The 25,036-nt window shown below is 38.2% G+C and overlaps 1 protein-coding gene across 1 annotated transcript in view; it reads left to right on the plus strand.

The window, feature by feature from the left end:
* The window catches only part of NOTCH2 (notch receptor 2), a 178,105-nt gene that overhangs the window by 50,934 nt on the left and 102,135 nt on the right, over positions 1-25,036 (plus strand). Inside the window, exon 2 of the mRNA XM_040230917.1 lies at positions 2,194-2,275. Coding sequence (XP_040086851.1) covers positions 2,194-2,275 — 82 coding nt within the window. The remainder of the gene's footprint in view (positions 1-2,193; positions 2,276-25,036) is intronic.

Consider the following 25,036-nt stretch of genomic DNA (forward strand, 5'->3'; position numbering starts at 1 on the left):
TTGCTTTTTTTTTTTTTTTTTTTTAAGAAAAAAGCAAATAGAAAAAAAAGCCAGGAAGTTCTCATTGAAACTAATAAAAGTGTCTAAAGAGAATAAAACAATCAGTTTGAGAACTTTGGTATGGAGGAAATAACCTGACATTAACTGTTTTAATTATAGTTGTTGCATCGGGCTTATCAGTGTGGGAAGAGGGAGCATTTGAGCCCTACAGGGAAGTGGGGTATGGACAGCAAGATGACCCTGTTCCTGCATGTGCCTGTTCGGACTACAACCTAGTGACTGCTTGTGTGATCCCAACAGCTGTCACGGAGATGGGGCTGGATTCAGTAAAGCCCTGCAGTGTCATTGCTAGTGCTAGGGTGGAATGCCCCAGGAAGTGGTCTCTCAAGCTCCTTGGCCTTCACTTTCCAATATGTGGGTATAATAATACCTGTTCTGCCCAGCTTGAGAAGAAAAATGTCATAGTAGGGAGCAGCATATTACTGTGTTCAGAGGATGGACTCTCTCATGAGATCCAGACTCCGTAGGTTCAAATCTTGGCTCTTTAACTCACGGTTGTGACAATAAGTAGGTCACTTATGCTTTCTGTGGAAATGAGTTTAATGAAATTAACTACTTCATAGGGTTGTGGGGAAGATTTAATTAGTCTGTGTAAGTGCTTTAAACAGTATTGTTGTGTGTTAACTATTGTTGTTACTAGTTTTAAAAAACATTATTACCTTAACAGATGAGCTTTTTATAAACTTTCATCAGTTTGATGTTGATAACAGTAGTGGGCAAGCAAAGGGTTCTCATGCAGTAATTGTTAGTAGAGGAGTTGTTCTGATATCTAGCTTGTGCATGGGCCCTGCTGTGAGAAGAGCTGGTATCTCCCAGAAGGGCAGACCTAGAGCCTCTGATGTTGTAATTTATTCATAGAGTGATATGCACAGAGGAAACTCAAAACCAGGGCCTTCTTGATTTTGCTTTCAGGTATTTTTACATGAACCATCCTAGGAGATGAATATCTTTATAATCTTCCAGAAAATGTTTCATGGATTTCCACTTTGGTTTTTTTTGTTTGACAAGGTTTCTTTCTGTCTTGCCTTTCTAATTGTTACTAGGATTCTTGATAAGCATTTTGGTGATGAAAATTCTAACTCTAAAAGCTAAATGATCAAGGTATTGTAACTATCTAGCAAACAAATGGCAGCCTTTGGGTAGACTTCCTCCTCTTTCGGCTGAAACTCAATGAAAGTTTCTACTATTGCTGTTTATTTCTGAGCAGTCTCTTTTGGGAGGGAATTAGGATGGTGAAGTGCCTTTTTACTACAGGAATGAAGATTCAAGAATTTGAGAATTATTATTTTATATATATATATATAAAATTAACTTTTCATTTTCTTTACTTTGATATCCCCCCTCGTCTACAAGCTCTATTCATGGTCTGCTTCCCATCTTTGTGTGAGCCCCTTGAAGTTAGTTAGAGATTATGTTTTATTTATTTCTCTATGTTTTCTATTTCCGCCTTTTCTTCTGGATCCTAATACAGTATGTGCTACACATTGGTGGTGGTGGTTTAGTCGCTAAGTCATGTCCGACTCTTGCGACCCCATGGACTGTAGCCCACCAGGCTCCTCTGTCCATAGGATTTTCCAGGCAAGAATACTGGAGTGGATTGCCATTTCCTTCTCCAGGGGATCTTCCTGACCCAAGAATCGAACTCAGGTCTCCGGCATTGCACATTAGGCTCTCAAATATAGTTTATTGAATGAATATCATTGATGTTCCTAGTTACTTCTTGAAGTGGCATGTTTTGAAACTTAACGTGAAGGCTTAAGTAATTCATTGATATCGTGGTGACCTAGTATCTACGGTCTTCCTGAATATTCGTCGATGAATCCTTACATTGCTTATCAGAAGTATCCAAATCCCAAGATGCTTGTGGTATATTGTGGATTGGATAGCATAACTTTAATTCTCTTAGTATCATTGGGAAAGGGATGTAGTAGCCTAGAGAGATAGAAGCACAGAGAATTAAGAATGCCATTCAGGACCACAGAGCAGTTATTATGGGAAGAGACTCTTGGGATAAGCTTTTCTATGACCCCAGAAGCCAAAAGATAAAAAGATGCCCTGAATTGGTTGTTTCTTTAATGTCTAAGGGTTATGATTAGTGACTTATTTCTAATGTGCGTTTGTTTTTATTTTTAGCATTGCAGTGTCGGGATGGCTATGAGCCTTGTGTAAATGAAGGAATATGTGTTACCTACCACAACGGTACAGGATACTGCAAGTAAGTTTTTCTGTTTGTTTTTTTTTTTTTCATTTTCATATATCTTATTTTTCCTCAGTAGGAAATTGGGTAAAATTTGGTTCTACCATCCTATACTTAATACTGCTGTGAAATGTTACTGGTTCACTAACTTTCCTGATGTAGTTTTTTGGAAGATGAGGATTTGGATGTCAGATAAATGGTTAATAAGAACTTACTGTCTTACCCTTATCTTTTTCATCATGATAAAGGCTTTCAGTGAGTAGCTCATGTGTGTATGTGTGCTTAGTCATGTCTGACTCTTTGTGACCCTTTGGACTGTAGCCCACCAAGCCCCTCTGTCCATGGGATTTTCCAGGCAGGAGTACTGGAGTGGGTTGCCTTTTCCTCCTCTAGGAGATCTTCCTGACCCAAGGATCAAACCCATGTCTCCTGTGTCTCTTGCATTGCAGGCAGATTCTTTACCCACTGAACCATCAGGGAAGCCCAGAGAGTATATTCTTTAACATTTTTCAGTTTAATCGTTAAGAAATCTTTCAGTTAAGAAAATTTCAGTTTTCAGATTAGAATCGATTCTCAATGTGTTAGCTCTGATCTTGTTTTTAAGTTAGACCAAATGCATGTTAACTTTAATTCTGCCTACCATAGGTAAATATTATAGCCATGTAACACTTTTTTTCCCCCTAATGTAAAATATCCAATTCTGAAGGAGAGTCTGTGAGAGAAGAAAATACACACATGCCTGTAGGGATGGAGTAGGGATCAGGGGCTGTGGGTGAAGGTCATTATATGGATTTAAAAGAATAACGGTTAGGGTTAGGAAATGGCAGCCCACTGCAGTATTTCTTGCCTGGAAAATTCCATGGACAGAGGAGCCTGGCGGGCTACAGTTCATGGCATTGCAAAGTGTTGGACATAGCTGAGCATGCACACACTAGCCACACTAGAGATGAATTAGGATGAGGAATAGGTCTAGGGAGTAGAGGCCAGTTCTCAAGAGTGTTTCTTTTCTTCCTGTCTAATCGTGAAGTGTAGCCATACTTTTTGTTTGAGGAAGCCTGTGAGGTATTCTTTTAAATTGCTTCTCTAGATTTCCTATGGATAACTTCCCCCGCTTATACTTCAATTGAAAATTTTTGATAGAAACATGTATCCATTCTATTTCCTTAATAGAAAATAAGATTTGGTAATATGACATTTATCTTCTTTAATACTTTTTTTGGGGTGTATTTGTTCTTTACTTTGGTAGAAGTATGTGCTTGATAAGCATTTTAAGTGATTTTATCTAACATAGTTTTGTTTCTTTTCTGGATATTTAGCTGAATAACTTAACTGTAATAATTACATTTGTTCCAATCAAGTCTATTCTGACACCAGGATTTAAGTTCTTTAATGTTATGAACAAGAATTTTTCCAAGTCAGAAAAAATTTTCTTCACCAAAGTGAAAATATTTTAAGCTGTGATGACAGTAAAGCTTAACAATAGGTTATTTGGATTGGAATAAAGATAACATTGGAAATGAAATTTTTTATGTAGCTCATTATAGGCTGTTCACTTAGTTTTTCTAGCTGGGAAAAAAATCCAACCAAAAACATGTGATGTAGTCTCCTCTAAGAATGGAAACACAACTGGAGATAATAAGGAAAGGAACTTAATACGTTAGAATTGGCCACTGAAATCTTGTTTAGTCTCTTTTTGGCATCTGATGTCTTAGTTACTTGCTTCATTCTATTATTTAGCTATCTTGTGGTAGTTAACCCATTATATTATGATCATTTGCTGATAATATTTGTTTCTCCCACTAGAGTATGAGAGGTCCTGGTCTTGTGCATTTTCAGTCTAGTATGTAGCTAGTGCCCAACAATATGTTTCTTGAATCAAAAAATGCTCAATAGGTATTATCATTCACTTATTTATTTATTGAAGGATAATTGCTTTACAGAATTTTGTTGTTGTCTGTCAAACCTCAAAATGAATCAGTCATAGGTATACATATGTCCCCTCCCTTTTGAACCTCCCTTCCATCTCCCACCCCCATCCCACCACTCTAGATTGATACAGAGCCCCTGTTTGAGTTTTCTGAGCCATACAGCAAATTCCCATTGGCTGTCTATTTTACGTATGGTAATGTAAGTTTCTATGTTACTCTTTTCATACATCTCACATGTTTTTAAATGTATTTGTCTTAAATAAGTAGAGACTGGACCTTTCCTCAGAATTTTGTTTGCTTCATGTAGTGTTCAGGATGTCGGTACCATACAGAGAGGCAATTTAGTTCTATTTAGAGATAATTCAACTTGGTGACTTATGTAGGGAGAATTTCAAATACGTTCCAAGTGTTAGCCTACATATTTGTGGTCTGACATGGGGAGAGAAGATTCTAGAGGAGACTAAACTCTGAGCATATACCAGGAATGGACACTAAGGGTCATTTTGGGAGAGAAAACAGATCTGTGAGTCTCAGGCTCTCCAACCAAGGTGAGAGACACAAAGTTGCCCCCAGTTTTTGGAAGAAGCATTGCTAGGAAACAGGGGACTCACTTTGTGATTGACAGAAATGGAGCTGCCAGAATTCTGTTGCTGAATACTTGCTAATTATTGATGGTGTGGATTGCTTATGGATATGGGTCTAGACATAGTTCCTAGACATCCCTTAAATGGCTTCCAATCCTGTTGTGAGGGAAACAATCTTCTAGTGAAAAGCAGAGTAAGGGGAAAAATAGATAAGGCCATCTTCTGGGGAGACCAGTGTGGATAACCAAGCTTATAAAAAGTGATTGTTTCTCTACTTCAGTAAAAGTAATATTAGCAACTTCGGGAGTAGAAGAATCAACATAAGTGGACACAGGAATGCAAGAACAATATCAGGGGTGCCGGGTCACCCGTCTGCAGTGGCACCCCAGCCAACACCCACAGAATGCTAAGCAAAATTTAAATAAAAATAACATTCACTTAGCAGACCTTTCGGTATATCTTCACCACCTTTTATTTTTTTCCCCTAGGGAAAGAAGTTACTCCCGCTTGCTCAGTAAATATTATTTTCACAAAATGGTATATGAATATTAGAACATGTAGAAGATTTATAAAAATCACATTTATAAAAATCATATCAGATATATAGGACTTAATGACTGTCTTTTTATTCATGAGATTGCTTAGTGGATTAAGGAAAGAGAGCTGAGGCCAAACTTCTTTTACTGGGGTGAGTGGGTGGGAGTTAATGGAAAATGTTTTAAAGTAGAAGGCAACTGACTGTCTCTTTAAAGAGCATAATGTTATTGACTTAGCTAAATTATAATGGTTGTTTATGGAAATTATAGAAATCCTTGATAAGATCACACTGACAGATGAGGACAAGTACTCTTAAAGGTTAGTTTTGTATACAGCTCAACTGTTTTTTTCTAACTGTTAAGTATTCTATCAGTCTATGATTAGATTGGGAGCTAGACAAGAAGAACCTGTGTAATCTTGCATAAAACTCAATTATTGCTCCTAAATAGTTGTTGTCAGCTCTTAATAAAGCCCTCTCTCACTACACAGAGGTAAGACATTTCATTCTCTCCCTTGTCCTACTGGGAGGTGTAAATATATAATTAAGTTTGGCTGTCATTAATCACTTTCACGTTGTTTTCTCAGGCTTTCAAATATAAACCACTCCAAATCCCACTTTGATTAAAACTCATGGGCAACTCAAGTTCACTAGAGTGTTGGGGGTGGGTGAGGTTACAATTTGCAAAATTCACAAAATGTGTATTTTTAAGGACACAGTATAGTTATTTAAAGTCCTTGTCTGCCAGTTTTTAACATATGGGGTGTCTTTGGGTGTGTTTCCATCAATAGCTCTTTCAGTTACCTTTTACTTCATGTTTATGGTAGTTTTATTGATTTTTGGACATTGCAAGTGATGCATTTTAAAATTTATCTTCTACTAAAGAATGTTACTGGAAGATCAGTTTTATGCTATGGAGGCTTGTATTTAGGTTCTGGTATGGTGGGTCTGTTTTGCTCTTAGTATGATCGTGTGTCTTAGTCAAGACTTGGAGTCTGGATACAGTCCTTATTCCCAAAGTATGACCCTTCAGTGAATTCAGTGGAAAGCAAGAGGTGTTTACTACACACTGGGGTGTATCTCAAGCCCCTCTAATTTGGTAGGACTTGAATTCAAACCTCTGACTCCCCAAAACCGTGCTCAGCTTTTCAGCCTTCCAGCGCTTGCTTTCTGTTGTGTTCCTCATATCATTTTGTTGTGGAGTTACATGACATGTTTTTTAACATGTCTGGTTACAAAACTGGTTCTGTCTGGTCCAGGATTTCTCTTCCTCAGTTTTCAGAGGAATTTTGACAATTCCAGATACCTTTGACTTCTTAGCTCTTGCAGGACTTCCTTTCACTTGTGCTTCATGAACTGGGGAATACCTTCAGGGAAAAAGGTATATAAGTGTAGGTTTCATATATGTAGTTTGTTTTTTCCTTTGAGGCTAATATCTCTTCTAGTTTCTGCCTGCTTTGATTGCTCTCTGGTACCTTTTAATATTTTGTCTGAAGTTTATAATAATTATAAATGAGAGAGTTGATCTAAGTTACTCTGCCATTACTTCATTGGAAGGACTGATGCTGAAGCTGAAGGTTCAATACTTTGGCCACTTGATGTGAAGGGCTTACTCACTGGAATAGACCCTGATGCTGGGAAAGATTGAAGGGGGCAGCAGAGGATGAGATGGTTACATAGCATTACTGACTCAATTGACATGAATCTGAGCAAACTCTGGGAGATAGTGAAGGACAGGGGACCCTGGCTTGCTGGAGTCCATGGGGTTGCAAAATATCACACACGACTTAGCCACTGAACAACAACTCTGCCATTATTTTTAACAGTATAAAATAAAATTTTAAGAGTTTCCAAAGTTTTCTACATATCACTTAAGAGGTAACTAGCACAGTATTTTTGAAATAATAGAAAGTCACCATGAGTTATATAGCTTCTGTGAATGGTTGATTACTTTTGAGAATCTCTACTTTTTGCCAAAGTATCTAAGTAGAAACATTTTAAAGTAAATTATTATAAATAAAAAATGTTATAAAACATAACTGTCACATTTCACCTAAAATTTATCTATTAATGCTAACAAACATTAAACTTACCTAACAGTTTTCCTTGCCAGGATTAGGAAGGAGTGTTGGTGGTCCAGGCCTCCAAAAGCCATCCAAGAAAACCAGAGCCATTGCCTTCTTCATCCTCTTGAGAGAAGGAAAGAGCAACCCACTCCAGTATTCTTGCCAGGATAATCCCACGGATAGAGGAACCTGGTGGGCTACAGTCCATGGTGTTGCAAAGAGTCGGACATGCCTGAGCAACCAGGAATAGAGATACTCAAAATATTCCAGAGCCTGACTTATAGTATAGGATGCATCACCAGTGTGTTGTGGTGGTACTGCCCTAGAAAGGCATTTTCAAAAGTCATGCCTGACTCAGCATTTTCCACTTTCACTCACCTTGCTGGTGCACTCAGTGCTGTTCAGGGGCAGTATCAGATCAAAGAAAGGCACTGGGAAAATATCAACTATTAAATCACTTTCTCTTTTCCTGCTGAAACTGGTTTTGTCAGCAAGGTTCCTTCAATCTTGATAAATAATATTTGAAGGCAATAGTTCAAAATTAATGCAAAAATTATGATTAAAGTATGTACATTTAAAAAAGGATGAAATCAGAACTGTTGATTTTTTTTTTTTTCTGCCCCAGGCTCCTGTATGGTTAGTTTGGCTCTGGTGAGTAAAGTAACATATTTGAAAAAGCCCTGTTTGGTGACATGGAAAGGACAAGTTTTCATGTCAGATAGACGTGAAGTTAAGCCCCAAGCACTGTCAGTAACTAGATCTTTGGCAAGTTAAAGAGTATTATACTAGCTAACATTTATTGAGCATTTATTACTTACTAGCCTCTGTGCTCAGTTAAGCTCTTTACATGTATTTTTCTAGTCCTGAGCATGCTGTCGCTCAGTTGTGTCTGACTCTGCGACCCCATGGGCTGCAGCCCCCCAGTCTTCTCTGTCCATGGAATTCTCCAGGCAACAATACTGGAGTGGGTTGCCATTTCGTCTTTCAGGGAATCTTCCAGGCCCAGGGATTGAATCTGTGTCTCCTGTGTGTCCTGCATTAGCAGGTAGATTCCTTACCACGGAGTCACATGGGAAGCCTCCTCATGTAAGGTAGATAATTTTAATATCCCTGTTTTACCAGTGAGTATATGAAAATTCAGGTTAAATATTTTGCCCAATATCACATAACTCTTTAAGTATCTGACCTGAGGTGTGCTGTTTGAAAATGTACTGTTTCTCTGAGTCTTAGTTTGCTTATCAGTAAAATGGGACAAAATTACCTATTTTAAAGTGGCAGTTTAAACAGGATCTTCTGAAAAGGCGGTGTGGAACATTTGAAAGTGCATGAAAGGTAGCTTTTCAGATCAGGATTATGACTAAAATTCCATATAGTTTCCTTTAAAGTAGAGACCTAGATAAGGCCTGGGTAGCTCATAATATTGGGTTGGCCAAAATTTTGTTAGGGTTTTTCTGTACCATCTTATGGAAAACCCCATATGAAGTTTTTTGCCAGCTGAATACGTGGGCCAGGCTTGGCTAATGCTGCGTTTCTGAGAAGTGGCCTTGACCATGAGAACTCAGTGCAGTTAATGCAGATGAAATATAAGAAGAGAGCAGTGCAGGTGGGGGTGGAGGATATTGTGTGCTAACATGCTTTTTAGTAGAAAAAATTAAACTTAAAACCTTAAAACTTCTCCCTTTTTTCCTAATGGAAGATGAGCAAGTCCAGACAGATTTTATGCAGCTGTGAAACTGAGACAGGTTAAATTCTACCACTTCTGATAAATGATGCTGCCATCACAAAAATCACAAATTGTTAAATGCACAGCCTTATGCTTGCAGTGTGAGTTGTAGACATATAGATGTGTGTCCTGTGAGGCTTTCTTTGTTTAGGACTTGGGGTCTGGACCTTTCAACAGAACCATTTCTAAGCTGTTGTTCTTATTAACATTTATGTCCTTGAAAAAATCCTTTAAGAAATATGTTGTGTCCCTGAGGAATTTTTCGTGAGGTATGAAAAATTGATTAATAGCTTCTTATCAATATATAACAGCAGAATTCCCGTGTTCTGTTCAACTGATCTTTATATTCTTTAGGTTAGAAACTTTACAAACTTCGGTGTTAGGTGGAGAAGTAGAAAAAGGTGGTTCTTAGGCTCTGCTTGTATCCTTTTGCCTGTCTTGGGTCATTGCCAGTAAGTTAAACCAACTAATCTTGGCCTGCAAACCTGGCACAAATAGTTAGGAGTTTAGCTAGGCTTCTTTCAACACAGTCCCCATAACACAGGTTAACCATAATCCTAAGTAAAGTTTCTTTCTCATTGTTCCATTGTGGCATGTCAGCACCATTAATTTCATGTAGTAATTCCTTTATCCCCCTTTTGTTTTGACTAAGCAGGATGAGAAATATTTCTCTTTCATGATCTGGAGTAACTTAATTAAATCCTTCATTTAAAATTTTGGCTATCTATCTTTTATCAAGGCTAGCAAGATTGAATACAAAGGGTTTGAGGAAGTCAGAATGTGATAAAAATGTAATTATCTAAAAATTTCCAAGTACTTTTTTCTCTGTTAAGCTAGCTTAAATGTGTGGGTGTGATGAAGCTTTTCATTAAGCCTCCTTCTCAGCATCCTGAGCTAGGAATTTTGTAGCTAGGAATGAAGTTTAGTGTTTCCTCTACCCCCATCCCTGTGTGTGTGTGTGTGTGTGTGTGTGTGTGCGTGTGCGTGCGCATATTTTGTGTTTTGTTTTCATAGTTTTTTAGTTGTTTTGTTTTACATCTCACTGTCATTTATAGTTTCTCTGGGGCGTCCCGAAGTTTTCTATACGTTATTCACTCATCATCCGTAATCTTCACTAGCACTTCATCCTCTGTGTCTGAATATGTATTACTGACTCTCATAGTGATGCCTTCAGTCTTCTCTTATTAATGCAGCTACCTTCTTTTTAAACTGTTCTTCTCCTAAACAATCTTCTACTTGGATCCAGAAGAAAAGGCCTTTATGGAAAGAAAGTGAAAGCAAAGACTAATAAAGGCGTTATTTAAATAACAGGTGGCATTACTGAGGATACATATCCAACTGGAATGTTATATACATTTTTTCTTTACATAAGTTTGAGGAGAAAGTAGGTGTTAATGAGAAAAGAGGCTGATTAAACCTTCTGTAGAATAGTAGCATTTAGGGCACGGAGTCTATGTGGATTCAGGCTACTTTTCAACAGGTACTATATGTATAGTCCTGTATCCTCAACCCTGAAAGTCAGACTCTAAAGACACTTTTTAGGATCATCACTGTTTGTCTTAGCCAACTCAGGCTGCTATATAACAAACTGCCAAAGACCAGGTGGCCTAACCAACAGACATTTATTTCTCATAGTTCTGGAGGCTGGGAAGTCCATGATCAAGGTTCTGGCTTCTTCAATTCCCTGTGAGGACTTCCTGCTTTGTAGCCAGCTAGCTTCTCACTATATCCTCACATGGTGGTACTAATCCCCTCATGAGGACCCCGCCCTCTTGACTTCATCTGCTGCGTTATTTCCCAAAGTCCCCAGCTCCAAATAACATTACATTGGGGATGAGGGTTTCAATATAAGGATTTTGAAGGGGTGCACTCAGTCCATAGCCCTCTTCAAAGGGAAGTTTAATTTTCATCAAACTGGTGTTTATTGGACTGGCTACTGTGATTAAGCACTGTGCAGGGTATTGTGATCAAACATAAAGGCTGAGGAGACCTGTGCTCTCTGACTTTCTTATTCAGAAGTAGCTAGACCTCAGGGGTGTCTGCTAATGAGTGTTGTGTTTCTTGCATAAGACATGGTGGCAGTTCTCTGATGTCTTGCCATCTTATTGGGGAGATGAGGCATACACATACATACACATATATGTATACATATATACACACACATACATACATACATATATGTAATATATGTATGCATATGAACTGTGGAGATTGAGACAAGGGAACGACTGCTATGGAAGACTAAAATCAGAGAATATCTTGTGGTTCACTTATAATCTGAGAATAAATCTGAGAATATTGACTGTGTCTTAGGAAATGGATAGGCAGAAGGATGGAAATAGAGAGACTGAGGCGACTAGAAAAGGCTGTGTGTGATTAACTGAAATAATCATTACCAATATTGTCACTGTTTTTTCCTTAATGACATAGTTTTAAAACTTTTTTTTTTTTTTTTTACATCGTGGGTGTTCTGTGTCTGTACTTCAGTTTGTGTGAGGTTTTGCTCAACTAGCTTGTGGATTTTTAATCTGTTTCACAATGACAGCTAACTGATTTGAAAAATCATTCCTTTAGCACATGTTGGCTTGAATGCCTGAGATAGGCTGTCTGGATTAAGGCATGAGGAGGGAGACCCAAGGACAAAGAAGAGGGGGCAGCTGGGAGCAATCATCTCTCCTTCCCTCCGCCTTTTGGCCTTGACTGTTGACTCTTGTGCTGCTTCCAGAACAGAGTGGCCAGGTAGGCTTGTGGACATCATTTACAGGGAAAGTCAGAATTCAAAATCTCTGAGGCAAGAAAGAAAAAAAGGGTTAGGAGGAGTGATGGAAAAACAGAGATGTCAGGAGCAGGATCAGTCTTCATATAAGGCATAGTGCATTCTTGATCTGAGGCATCCTAACCTCAGATCTCTTCTGTCCAGCATATCATTGTCCTGATCCAGTTCATTTCAGGGATCCAGCGTAAGCAAGCATCTGGTTACCCCAAATTAGCTCGTGTCCTTTTCTGCTTGTTTCCTCTGATTATATAGTACACATCCAAACCCTCAATTATACAGAATAAACCAGGGATGCCTATTCTGTGTGGAAAACATTTAATAGTGGTTATGATTCCTTTGCCTAGACCATGCCAGTGACTTGGCCATTTAACCCCCTGTCCCTTTAAAATTTTGAAATGCTGGTGGTTATTGTGTAAGCCAGAGACATCTCCTTAAGGAATTATTTTACTGGGCAACTTGCCTCTTCTGAAATCTTACTCAGCCTGAAAAGTACCTCAGGAACCTTTTTGACTTTAATTTTCCTCTTAGCTGCATTTGTAAGTAATATTTGTGGTGTCTCATTCTCTGTCTCATGTTGTTAAAACTCATGGCCTTGAATTTCTGGGTCACTCTTAAAAAATGGACAGAACTTGATTACTAATGAAAAGTTGACTCATTTCCTCCTAGGCAAAGGCTGACACTGACAATCAGAGTTTACAATTAGTTTTTAGAGAAGCATACTCTCTAATTATGGAACATCACCTATTCTTTCTTAAATTTTATAAAGATTAATGAGAGCATTATGAGTTGGGGAAATGAGTAAGATAGGTACTTATGCTGTATTGAGATGATGTATAAAAAATTATGTATAAAAAGGTCCTACATGAATTTAATTAAGTGGTTGATTCCCCACAAGCTTAAATTTGGTATGTCTCTTCCCAGACACACACAGTCATTTTTAGTCTTGTGTGACTTGTCAGTGGATCAGAGGCCATAAAGGGAGGGACTGCAGTGTCTACCACTATTCTGTGCTGAGGAAAACAGGCTTTCATGTTGGCCACATGACTTGGGGAAGAGGCCTTTCTTTCCCTTTTAGGCTCACGGTTCCTCTTAATTCTTCATATCTTGTTTAAATATATCGCTCTTTCTCTTTTGCTTATTCTTTGCTTCCTTATGCTTCCTGCAAGGGGTTAGCTGAAAGTGTGGGTTGTGCAACAGTTCCTTTATACAAGTGTGTATTGAATTGTCTGTGTGCTTAGAAGGGTGAGAGTTAGGTAGCATGAAGAATGTAAAAGAAGAGACGCAGGCACAGTTCTTGCCCCAGGGAGCCCCTGCTTAGAGTGGGTTGATGGTCAAGACATACACAACCACTGACCCCAAGCATTACCATCAGCAAACATCATTGCATTCTCGGGCAGTATTGCTGAAGAAATTCAAAAACCAAAATTGTAGAGTCATCAAACTCAGGAGGTGGAAGGGATTTTGTCGAGCACCTTTCCCACTCATCTTGTTTTATAAGATGAGGAACCCAAGGCTTAAAGTGGCCAAGTGACTTGTCCTGTATTACATAACTGATGGGAAGGTAGAGTGGGACTGAAAGCTGCTTCTCAGCCCCCATTAGGTGACCTAAAGATTCAGCACTTTTTCTTTTCATTCTTGGTACCAACTCTCAAGGGACTGCTGTTCAGGGTGAGAGCAGAGAAGGGGAAGAGGGAGAAAAGCAGAATTAAAAACAAGCAACTTAGGGCTTTTATGAGGCAGTTTGAAAGTCCCAGAATTTTAACTCTAGCTATATATTTTATTTTTTTAATATTCCATGAAACAAAACAAGGTGGAAATTCTTTTGAGTTCCTCCTAAAGTAGGTCTTTAATCCTCCTAAAGGATATTAATATCCATGGGGGCTATAGAACATACCTAAATGGAATCATACAATTTTAGAGATAAAGGTATTATTAGAGGTTATTTGGCCTAACATCTTGTTTTAATACATGAGGAGACTGAGGCTCAGAGAAGTAAAGTAGCTTTTTCAAGATTCACACCTAGTGGAAGAACCAGGGCTTGATACAGAGGAAAGGTCTGTGGGGAGACACTCAATCAAAAGCTCTAAGAACATGCTCCAGTCTTTGGTGAGAGTTTTTGTAAAATAATATACTAGCTACATTTTTATTCTCATTCAGATAAGAAACAGACTCATTACATATCTATCTACCTACCTGTCTTCAAGTATGCCCTGAGTATGTCTCACCTACCAGTAGACATGGGCTTTTAAAGCAGAATGATGCAGGAGAATGTGGCCACATCAGGTGCGGCTTTGCCTTGCTTCCATTTAATAAATGCATCCTGAGAGGCACTTCACTTATCTTCACTTTGTGTGAACTTGAATGCGTACTTTCAGGATTCTTCTTTGATATTCAGTTTCTTTGGTTTGGAAGGTCACAAATCATCGTAATAACTTTAACTTAAAAAAATTTTTTTTTGACCCTTTGAGCCTGATCCCATCTTTTAAGGGAAGTAGTAGTTTTTGTCTTGAGTCACCATATTTTTAAGTTTGTACACTCTAATTCTTTTCCTTAATGTCTGTTCTTTTTGTTATTATTGGTTCTAATTATGCAGAGGTATAACAATTGACAGTGATGATTCTCTGATGATTGGGTTGCCTTTCTGAAATTAAACATGGTTCTTAACAAGTGCTCCTAAAGTGGCAGACTTCTAATAAACAAAAAAAAGTTAACCTAAATTGCGAGCACATGTTTTGAAGGTGTTTTTAGCCTCTGTTCAGTTCAGTCCCTTAGTCATGTCTGACTCTGTGACCCCATGGACTGCAGCATGCCAGGCTTCCCTGTCCATCACGAACTCCCAAAGCTTGCTCACACTCATGTCCATCAAGTTGGTGATGCCATCCAACCATCTCATCCTCTGTTGTCCCCTTCTCCTCCTGCCTTCAATCTTTCCCAGCATCAGGGTCTTTTCCAAGGAGTCAGTTCTTCGCATCAGGTGGCCAATGTATTGGAGCTTCAGCATGAGTTCTTCCAATGAATATTCAGGACTGATTTCCTTTAGGGACGGATTGGGACTCTCCTATGTACACTTTAATATTGTCCTGGCCTTAAAGCAGGCATCAGTGAACTTTTTTCTTAAAGTGCCAGATGATAAAGGTTTTAAGCTTTGCTGGCCAAGAAGCAAAGTAAGGATATGATGTACATACCTATATACCTCTTTAAAACATAACCATTAAAACATGTAAAAGCCAGTTTTAGCCCCTGGGCTGGAGGTACAAAAACAGGTGGCCTGTAGATTTTGCCTAGGGCAGTATTTGCTGACCTTTATCTTAGAGTAGCCATTTGAAATGCTTCATGTCCTTGGATGGCATGAGATATGGAAGAACCATTCTTTGTGCTAAGCTTTTTTTTTTTTTAATATACAAAAGGAATTCTTAAATCAGCTGTTGCTGAAATTAGAACAAAGAATTATATCTGAATCTTCTTATATCAGTTTTTAGTTGATACGAGTTTTCTAGTTGAGATGATCTATACTGGAGGTCTGCAGCAAAGCCAAGATCCTGTTAAATAAAGAATGTTTTTAAAAAATAAATAAAAATTTACATTTTTTTCTTTGACAGTAACTGTTCTCTTATTGTCATAAGAGTAATAAGTGTTGTGAGATGTCATTAACTTCATGAGTTATCTTTTGTGTGGAAAATTTTGGGGGGTGATTATTGTGATGATGATTTTAATAATTATCTTTGTTCTCAAAAGCTTATAATCTAGAGGAAAACAGATAACAAACCAAATCCAGTCCCAGCTGTTAGTTGTTGATAGAGCATGTTTCCAAGTATAGACACCACTAGGCTAAGACTTTCACATGTACTACCAGCATCAGCCATGTAGTGAGGGATTGGAGGTTTTGCTGTTTTTGTTAAAGAATGCAAGAGTACATAAAATAATGATAGCATTGTATTTTTAAAAGAATGGTATCTGAATGTATGGTATATAAATCTTCTCATTAGACCGCTGTTTAGCTTTGCAAGATTTCCACTTTGTCCCTATGGAAGCATAAACTTTGATTTCATACAGCAGATCAAGCATCAGTTCAGTTCAGTTCCTCAGTGGTGTCCGACTCTTTGCGACCCCATGAACTGCAGCATGCCAGGCCTCCCTGTCCATCACCAACCCCCGGAGTTCACTCAAATTCATGTCCATCAAGTCAGTGATGCCATCCAGCCATCTCATCCTCTGTCGTCCCCTTCTCCTCCTGCCCCTAATCCCTCCCAGCATCAGGGTCTTTTCCAGTGAGTCAACTCTTCGCATAAGGTGGCCAAAGTATTGGAGTTTCAGCTTTAGCATCAGTCCTTCCAAAGAACACCCAGGACTGATCTCCTTATGATTCCAAAGCTGAGGAACAATTTTTTATAAGTCATGTGAGTTTGAATATATACAAATATAGGCAGCATTTGTAGGAAACTTTTCTGTTTAATTCAACTAACATTTATGAGTGTTATGTGTGCCAGATACTAAGCTAAAAATTACTTTATTTGGATATGCTATCTCAGTGTTTCTCAACCTTTTTATCTTTATCACCCCCTTGCCCCAAAGGAGCATTTTTAGAGTTTTTTCCCCTAATCTCTCTACCCCAACCCCATGCAATTTTAATACCATAGATTATGATGTATCAGTTTATCTATCGTAGCCCTTTGGAAGATCATTATAATATCTAAGGTTTTTTTTTTACCCCCAAGAACCATTATTTTTATGCTTTGGGTCACAGCCCTATCTTTTATGGGAACTAGTGGTTTTGGTCTTGAAGTAGGATTCAAGGCACTGTTATTTATTTCCTCATGCTGTCCATTATTTTTATTACCTGTGGTTCTAGTCTAAGTCAGGCCATTTAAATGAGATTTTATAGTGTTTCAGGGCATTTTTAAATTATATTTTTCTATATATTATATATATTTAAATATATTATATTATTCATTGAATGGTCTTGCATACCTCTACATGTGATTATTACATTTTTTGGGAGAATGATGTATTCAGAATCTACAAAGAAATATTTTTTATTTCTCTTCAAACTTATCTCTCAAAGTTCGAAAAAATTCAGGTTTTTCTCCTGCCTACTCTCGCATTCACGTTTGGTTTGATATGATTTGAGTACAGTTATTTTTCAACTAGGAATCCTTTTAGGCCAAACTATAAGCTTTTGGAACTTTCTGCCTTCAGATATTTTTTGGACTTCAGAATTTTACAGGTGGTCATTTCCTCATGTTAGAGAACAGAAAGCAAACACACTCAGTTTTTTTTCTCTGAAATTTTGTTTAATTTTTACTGCTCAGTGTCTGAATAATCTAGCAGTTTATGCTACTGAGGCCACTTTGTAGGATGTTCTATCACTCAGGATCCTGGTGGTTCATGTAGTCACTGTTTTATTAAAGATTAATAAAACCACAAGAGAAAATGCAGACTGTGAGAGAGAGAGAGAGAGACAGAGAGGAAGAGAGTGTTCTTATTTGGGGAGAAAGTATGATTTATAAAGTCTACTCCATATAGGTTTGGCTGACTCACTTTGAATGATTTAGAGGTAAGTGAAGGTTAAAAAGTCCTGTATGTATCAGGAATCTTAATTAGTATTGATAGTCCTTTGGGTAAACAGCTCAACCTAGTGGTTCCCAAACTTTGAGTATAATTAAAGTCTTTTGATATTGAAAAGCAGAGACATTACTTTGCCAACAAAGGTCCGTCTAGTCAAGGCTATGGTTTTTCCAGTGGCCATGTATGGATGTGAGAGTTGGACTGTGAAGAAGGCTGAGCGCCGAAGAATTGATGCTTTTGAACTGTGGTGTTGGAGAAGACTCTTGAGAGTCCCTTGGACTGCAAGGAGATCCAACCAGTCCGTTCTGAAGGAGATCAGCCCTGGGTGTTCTTTGGAAGGAATGATGCTAAAGCTGAAACTCTGGTACTTTGGCCACCTTATGCGAAGAGTTGACTCATTGGAAAAGACCCTGATGCTGGGAGGGATTGGGGGCAGGAGGAGAAGGGGACGACCGAGGATGAGATGGTTGGATGGCATCACTGACTCAATGGACTTGAGTTTGAGTGAACTCCGGGAGTTGGTGATGGACAGGGAGGCCTGTCGTGCTGTGATTCATGGGGTTGCAAAGAGTCGGACACGACTGAGCAACTGAACTGAAGGTGTAAGGATTCTATAGGCCCTTGCATTTTGCCTTTTGGCTTTGGTTAAGAATATGAGCACTGAATAGTTGAATGTCTTCTGTACACCAGTTCCTGTATTAGGCACCATGAGTATAGTGATAATAATTCTCAATCTCTTGGGGAAGAAATAAATAATCATAAGATAATGAATGATATATGTTAGGGTTATGGGAATATACAGCAGGGGGCATCAAGCCTATTTCTCAAAGGAAATAAAATTTGAGCAGAAGCTTAAAGAAATTTTAGGTCTTAACTATGAGAAGAGGGCAGGGAAAAGTGTTTGGACTGAATGAACAGCACGTACAAAGTTCTGGAGGTGCATTAGAACATGTTCTAGGAACTAAAGAAACTGAGCCTAGCGAGGGTGTGAGGAATGAAGGGATGATGTTCTTGAGATGAAGCCAGTTCTCAGTCTCTTGTTTGTATACAATGCATAATGTCAATATCTACTGAGAATTCAATAACCCTTTATAATGAATGTTTCCACATTTTAATAACTGTAACAGCATTTACAGTCCATTTCATGTGGAGAGGACATTATTTAATAGTCTAGAAAGTGATTTATAAGCATTGCAAATTCCTTGCAGTAACTGTACAATGTTTGGAGACAACTAGCTTAACTCATTTGTTTTTGCCTATTACTCTGAAGGGTGCTTTTTGTAAACTCATGTGTTTAGAATACGTTTGCCATATTTTAATCACAAGTGGATGCTTTCTCAGGGTCCACTCAGTGAAATATGGTAAAGGTACAGATTGTATGCTAGAAGACAGGAAAGACCACCTTCTGTTATGGCAGCAACAGAAGTTTTCCAATGCTGTTTGTGTGCCCTTGTTCACTCTTTCAAGTGATGATTGAAGAGGCTAGGCACTCAGTTCAGCTTTTGAGTTCTGATAAATGAGCCCAGACTATAAACTGGAAGATAAGGGTGTTTGCAAATTCTTGTGTAAATAAAGCATGGTTTCCCATTGCAGTGGTCACTGATTTCATAGTTTCTGATGAAGATGAACAGTGCTATGAATTAACAGTTTTGAAGTGTATACCACGGCAGCTTCTTTCTGGTTTGGATTTATTAAAATCAGTGTGTTTATTGCTTTATTCATATGGGGGGTAGTGTTGAAAAACCTAAATGCATGGAAACCAAGTGAGGTGGAGCTTCAGAAGATAATTCCCAGCCTCACAATTCCCCGTGAAATTCTTTTCCTGTGGGAAACTTTTAATTTGGAAGCATTCAGCCTAATGTGGGAACCAAGATTAACATTTTCTGAAATACTACAAGAAAAGCAGAAATGTTCTGCTCAGGAAGCTGAATTTACATAGTAGAAAAATGGGCTGTCCTACAGTATTTTGTAGTCTTTATTAGTTGTGGTAAAAAAAAAAAAGTGCGTGTGTATGAGAGAGAGGAGTGAGAGAGAGAAAGAAAATGAGAGAGAGGAGGGAGAAATTGATTGTATATTGGTCTTTTGTTTCCTTTACATCAAACCAGCAAAGCCCTAGAAAGTGTATTTTACCACAGACAGCCCAGCACTGAGCCCTAACTCTGTACATGAATATATTTTTAGTTCTTTTTGTTTTTCTTTCTTGCTGAGTAAGCTATAGTATTTCCTTTTTTTTTTTTTTTTTTAATTTTCTCTTTCTTTTCTGGGGGAAGGGAGGTGAGAAGGGTAGTGGAATGGCAAGAAGAAGTCAACATCTCAGAACTCTTCCCTTTCTCCCTCTTTACCAGGAAGTTAGCAAGATGTCTTCCTGAACCTTTTTTTTTTGGTCAGTAATTAGCATAACCCAGTGGTTACCTTTACACAGAGTTACAGAATCAAAAAGCTGACAGCCTGATGAGATGTTCAACTTGGAGGTACTGAGAGGAGGGTGACAGTGAGGTTAGACTAGTAGGCTGGGCCTCTTGAATTCCAATCCGAGAATTTAGACTTGATTCTGGAGACTCTCGGGCATCTAGGAGCTTGTAAGCCAGGACCTTGGGATATAGGAACTTTAACTGGTTACAGTTAGCTTTAGCTGTTAGCAATCATTTTTATCTACTTTAACAGGAGCCTGGGGGGCGGGGAGGGGGCAGGAAACTAAGCTGGCGTTATGGTCACAGGAAAGAACAGACTGATTTGGGACCTTTTCAGACTGCAGACCTTTGTTACTGACCAATGCTTAATTTGGTTTCTGGGGTTTGTAATCTTTTTTCCCTCTGCCCTTACCTCATTTACCTTAACAACAGCTCCCCCCTCTCGAGCTCAGCTAGGGCAGGCTGCCACTGCGGATTGGGGGGCCGAGAGGCCTAGAGCAAGAAGAAAGTGGGTTGAAAGCAGAGTTCTGTTTAAAGAATTTTCTGCTGGAAACCAGCCCAGAGGGAGTAAAGAGGAGCTTTAATGAGGAGCAGCTGCAGGGCCGACGCAACCCACATGAGACATTTTTCCCCCCTCCGTTCCACATTCTGTGTAGTTTTTAAAAAATCATGATTTTGAAATAGCTGTTTTGTAAAGCACGCCTCTCTTTTTCTTCTTCTATGTGATGGTGTTTTGCTTTGTTGTTTTATTTTTTTAATGACCAAATCCTCACTAAAAGAAAGCTGAAGCCAGAGCTGCAGAGAAGCCCTGGGTGCCGCTTGGGCTCACCCTGCTGATACAGAACAGTCTGTGGAGAAAACAAGGAGAGAGAACATTGGCTTTTATTTGGAAAAGGGGCTTATTTCCTGCTCAAACTTTGGTCATCTTGGAGCTGACACAAGCTACTACAGTATTTTAAGCTTTTCTCTAGACGAGTGGCTATTCACTTAGGAAACTTGAAAGAACAGTTTTTTTCTGTCTTGTATTACTAGGGAGACTGATCCTGAATCACAGCCACTGCTAGATAGATTGGAATTGCTATTCAAATCCCAGCTTCGTTGAAATCTGTAAAGTGGCTACATGTAAACGAATCCAGGCTGCTGGTGACATGTGAGAGTTGGGGTCTGGTTTTCATCTGTTTCATCGAGAGGGGACTTACGGGCATCCATTCAGTTGGAATGGTTTCTAGTTCCGTTAGGAGGAATCCCCTGCTTTTCCCTATTTTCCCCTCATTTGTCCCCTTCACTTCGTTCCCCACGTGTCTGTTTGAATAGTAACAATGAAAGAGTGGGCCTCTTCGTGTCAGAAATGGCAGACTTTTTCAGAAAAATGCCTGACTGTATGGAGCTGATAAAGTTCAGATTAGTTTATGAAATTGTTTTACAGGGAAAAAGCACCCTCCCACAAAACTTTCCCTGTACTCAAAGCATCCTCTATGAACTATGTTATTTCAGAGATCCAAAGCCAGAGAAGAGAAGAGACTAGGAGGAAGTCACTGAGAAAACTACTTAAATAAATTATAAATTTCCTCCAGAGGAGGGCATTCATATAGTTTCAGGAACCAAATGCAATTTTTAGAGGGTTTTTTTTTTTTGGTTATATTTTTAGAAGATTTTTTTTTTTTTAACATACACCTTTAGTTCAAGATATAGGCTATTTTCCAAAAATGGTACTGGGGTAACTTAATAGAACTATAGATTTGTAAGGGAACTTGGATAATAAAGTCAACTTGAGCCATCTCGAGAAGAGAGCTCTTTAATCTCTTGTTTTCAGTGGAGAGTCCCAGTTCCCACTAACAGGGCATATGGCGTACTCCTATTACAGTTGAATGTGGATTTGCAAAGTTGAAAGATCTTCTGTGTTAGGAGATGGGGTACTTTATTTCTGGCTGTCTCACTTACCCATCTCTCCCTTTTCTTCCTATGTCCATAATTTCTTCCTGTGTCCATATTCACCCCTGAGCTGTGAGGGATGACCTTGAACCCCAGGATGGTTTTTTTGGTTGCCTTGTGTTCTACCAGGCAGAGCCCCACGTGAGGTTGAGAGGGGATGTTGCAACATAGGTGGTCATGGTGTTCAAGCCAACCGCCCCAGGGTCTGAAGACTTGCTCTTCCCCACAAAAATATCAGTTTGAAAGAGACACAGGGAAGACCTCACTATGGCTTAATGAAGAAGAGCCATATTGGTAGAAATAATGTAATATGTAACATGGAGTACAACTACTGTTAGATCAGAGAAGGGTGAGATGGTTTGGAGAAAGCTTAGTAAAGGATATAGGTTTTGAACAGATCTTTGAAACAAGGATAGAAGAAAGGAAAATAAATTAGAGACATATCAGATGGTAAAATGTGGTACCTCTCACTGGAGATTAGTTAGAAGATTTTTATATAAGGAACAGTAGACCTGAGTATGGAAATAATCTGGAGTGCTTAAGTTATGGGTCACTAAGGAGTAGACTGGATGATAGGAGTAGGGCAGACAAATAGGCCATAAGAAGGGCTGGGCACTGAAACTAGCTTCTGAGCAGAAAAGTGAGTGACATGATCAAAATTATACTTGAGAAGGATCATTCTTTAAGTAGTGTGCTTACTTTCAGGGAGCAATTTTCTCCCTGAATTTAATGAAGAGGTGTAGACAGAATGCTGGTGTAATTGCGATAATAGAACTGACTGAATAGGAGCCAATCTTGGGGTAAGACTCCATAGAATACTTTCAGTTAAGTGATGCTTTATATTTTGATAAAGACTAGGTAAAGATAGAAGTACAGTTGTAGGTGATCCAAAACTAGGGGAAATTGCTGGGTCTACAGACAAACTTGCGGCAGGTCAGTTTGGTGTCCTTATCGGTACAACAGAGGTTCAGACCAATTGACTTCTGAGATTTGGTGCAGTGTTGAAATTCTGTGATTATATGAATAAAGTGTAAAGTTATCTAAATAAAGAAAACTTGGGGTAAAGATTCAGCATGTTGAAAAGAAAGAAATTACAGGACCAATTATTGCATTCAAAAAACGTGGTGTACTAATACAGGATGGGCTGAATATGGCATAAAAGTAGTTCATGTGGGAAAAAAAGTGTGGACTTTTTAACTGAATCTGGATTTTGTAATTTTTATAAAAGTGAACCCAGCTTTAAGCAGCAATAGTAGAAACAATAGTGTCCAACTCTATGCTATAGTGGTAAGGACATATGTATTATGTGGGTTCCCCCCCCCAATTTTGGGTCCTATCTTTTAAAGACGTTTTTGATGAACTAGAATCATCTAGTTGGGGGTAGGCAGATAGCCCAGTTTTGAAGTATGTGGGCTCTGGAATCATACTTGCATTTGAGATCTGCCTCTAATATCTACTAGCTCTGAAATCTTCATCTTTCTAAGCTTTAAGGTCCTCACATACAGAATGGACATAATGCTATAGCATAACTGTTAGAGGGAGTAATAAAAACAAAATGCTTAGCAAATACATAATACATAGTAAGTTCTTCAAAAATGTTGGTCACTCTTATTATTATTACTATTGTTGTCTGAAGCATAGGAGAGCCACTAAAATGGTGAAGAAGTCTGGAATAGTCCAAAGCATTGAATCCTGGAAAAAGAAAACAAAGAGAAAACAAAATAATTACCTGTAAATTCTTGAAGGGCCACATGTAAGAGAAGCTTGTTCCTTTTTGTTCTAGAGGACAGGCATAGCCAGAAATGGAAATTATAGGGAGGCAGAATTATTTTTTTAAATAAGATATAACTCACATACTAAAATTTTTTTAATTAAAATTTTTTATTGAAGTATATAGTTGATTTACAATGTTGTGTTAGTTTCTGGTGTACAGCAAAGTGATTCAGTTATATATATATTAATATATATATATTTTTATCTTGTGGTTTGTTATAGGATATTGAGTATAGTTCCTTGTGCCACACAGTAGGACCTATTATTTATCTATTTTTATATATAGTAGTTTGTATCTACGAACTCTATACTCTTAATTTATTCTTTCCCCACTCTCTTTCCCTTTTCATTTGTTTTCTACATCTGTGAGTCTGTTTCTGTTTTGTAAATAAGTTCATTGGTATCATATAATAAATTCCACATATGAGTGATATCATATGGTATTTGTTTTTCTCAAACTTCACTCAATATGACAATCTCTAGGTCCATCTATGTTGCTGCAAATGGCATCATGTCCTCCTCTTTTATGTGTAACATTCCATCATGTATTTATATATACTACGTCTTCTTTATCCATTCATCTGTTGGTGGACATTTAGGTTGCTTCAATGTCTTGCTGTTGTAAATAGTGCTGCTATGAACACAGAGGTACATATATCTTTTCGAATTACAGTTTTGTCTGGATATATGCCCAGGAGTAAAATTGCTGGATCATATTGCTCATCATATTGCTCTATTATTAGTGTTTTAAGGAACCTCCATACTGTTTTCCATAATGGTTGCGCCAATTTACATTCCCACCAACAGTAATTCATATACTATTAAATTGACCCTTTTGAAATATACAATTCAGTGGTTTTTAGTATATCCACAGTTAAGTGTAACTATCAGCATTATAGAATTTCAAAACATTTTCATTACCTTCCAGAGACTCTCCCTGTTCTTTAGCAGTCCCTCTCCAGTTCCCCTCTTCCCAGCTCTTGGTAACACTAATCTACTTTCTATCTCTATAGATTTGCCTGTTTTGATCTTTCACAAAAATGAAATTATACAATATGTGGCCTTTTGTATTTAGCTTCTTTCGCTTAGCATGATATTTTCAAGGTTTGATACATATCACAGCATGTATCAAATCTTCATTCCTTTTTATGGCAAATAATATTTCATTGTATGGATATACCACATTTTATTTACCCATTCATCAGCTATGGATGTTTGTGTTGTTTCCACTTTTGTTATTATAAATAATGCTACTACGAACATTCTTTACAAATTTTTGCATTGATTTACATTTTATCCTTTTTGGTATATACATACCTAGGAAGGAAGGCAGAATTTGAAGACATCAGAAAGTAAGGCTGCCGGACAATGAGGTCTACCCACACTGAAGGCAATTCTGTTGTTGAAGTAGTGAGCCAATATTTTGTCTTACTTAACAAATACTTGGCATTTACTATGCACTAGATAACTGTTCTAAGTGCTTTAC

The sequence above is a fragment of the Oryx dammah genome, unplaced genomic scaffold, assembly GCF_014754425.2.
Source record: "Oryx dammah isolate SB20612 unplaced genomic scaffold, SCBI_Odam_1.1 HiC_scaffold_28, whole genome shotgun sequence".
Classification (NCBI taxonomy): Eukaryota; Metazoa; Chordata; class Mammalia; order Artiodactyla; family Bovidae; genus Oryx; species Oryx dammah.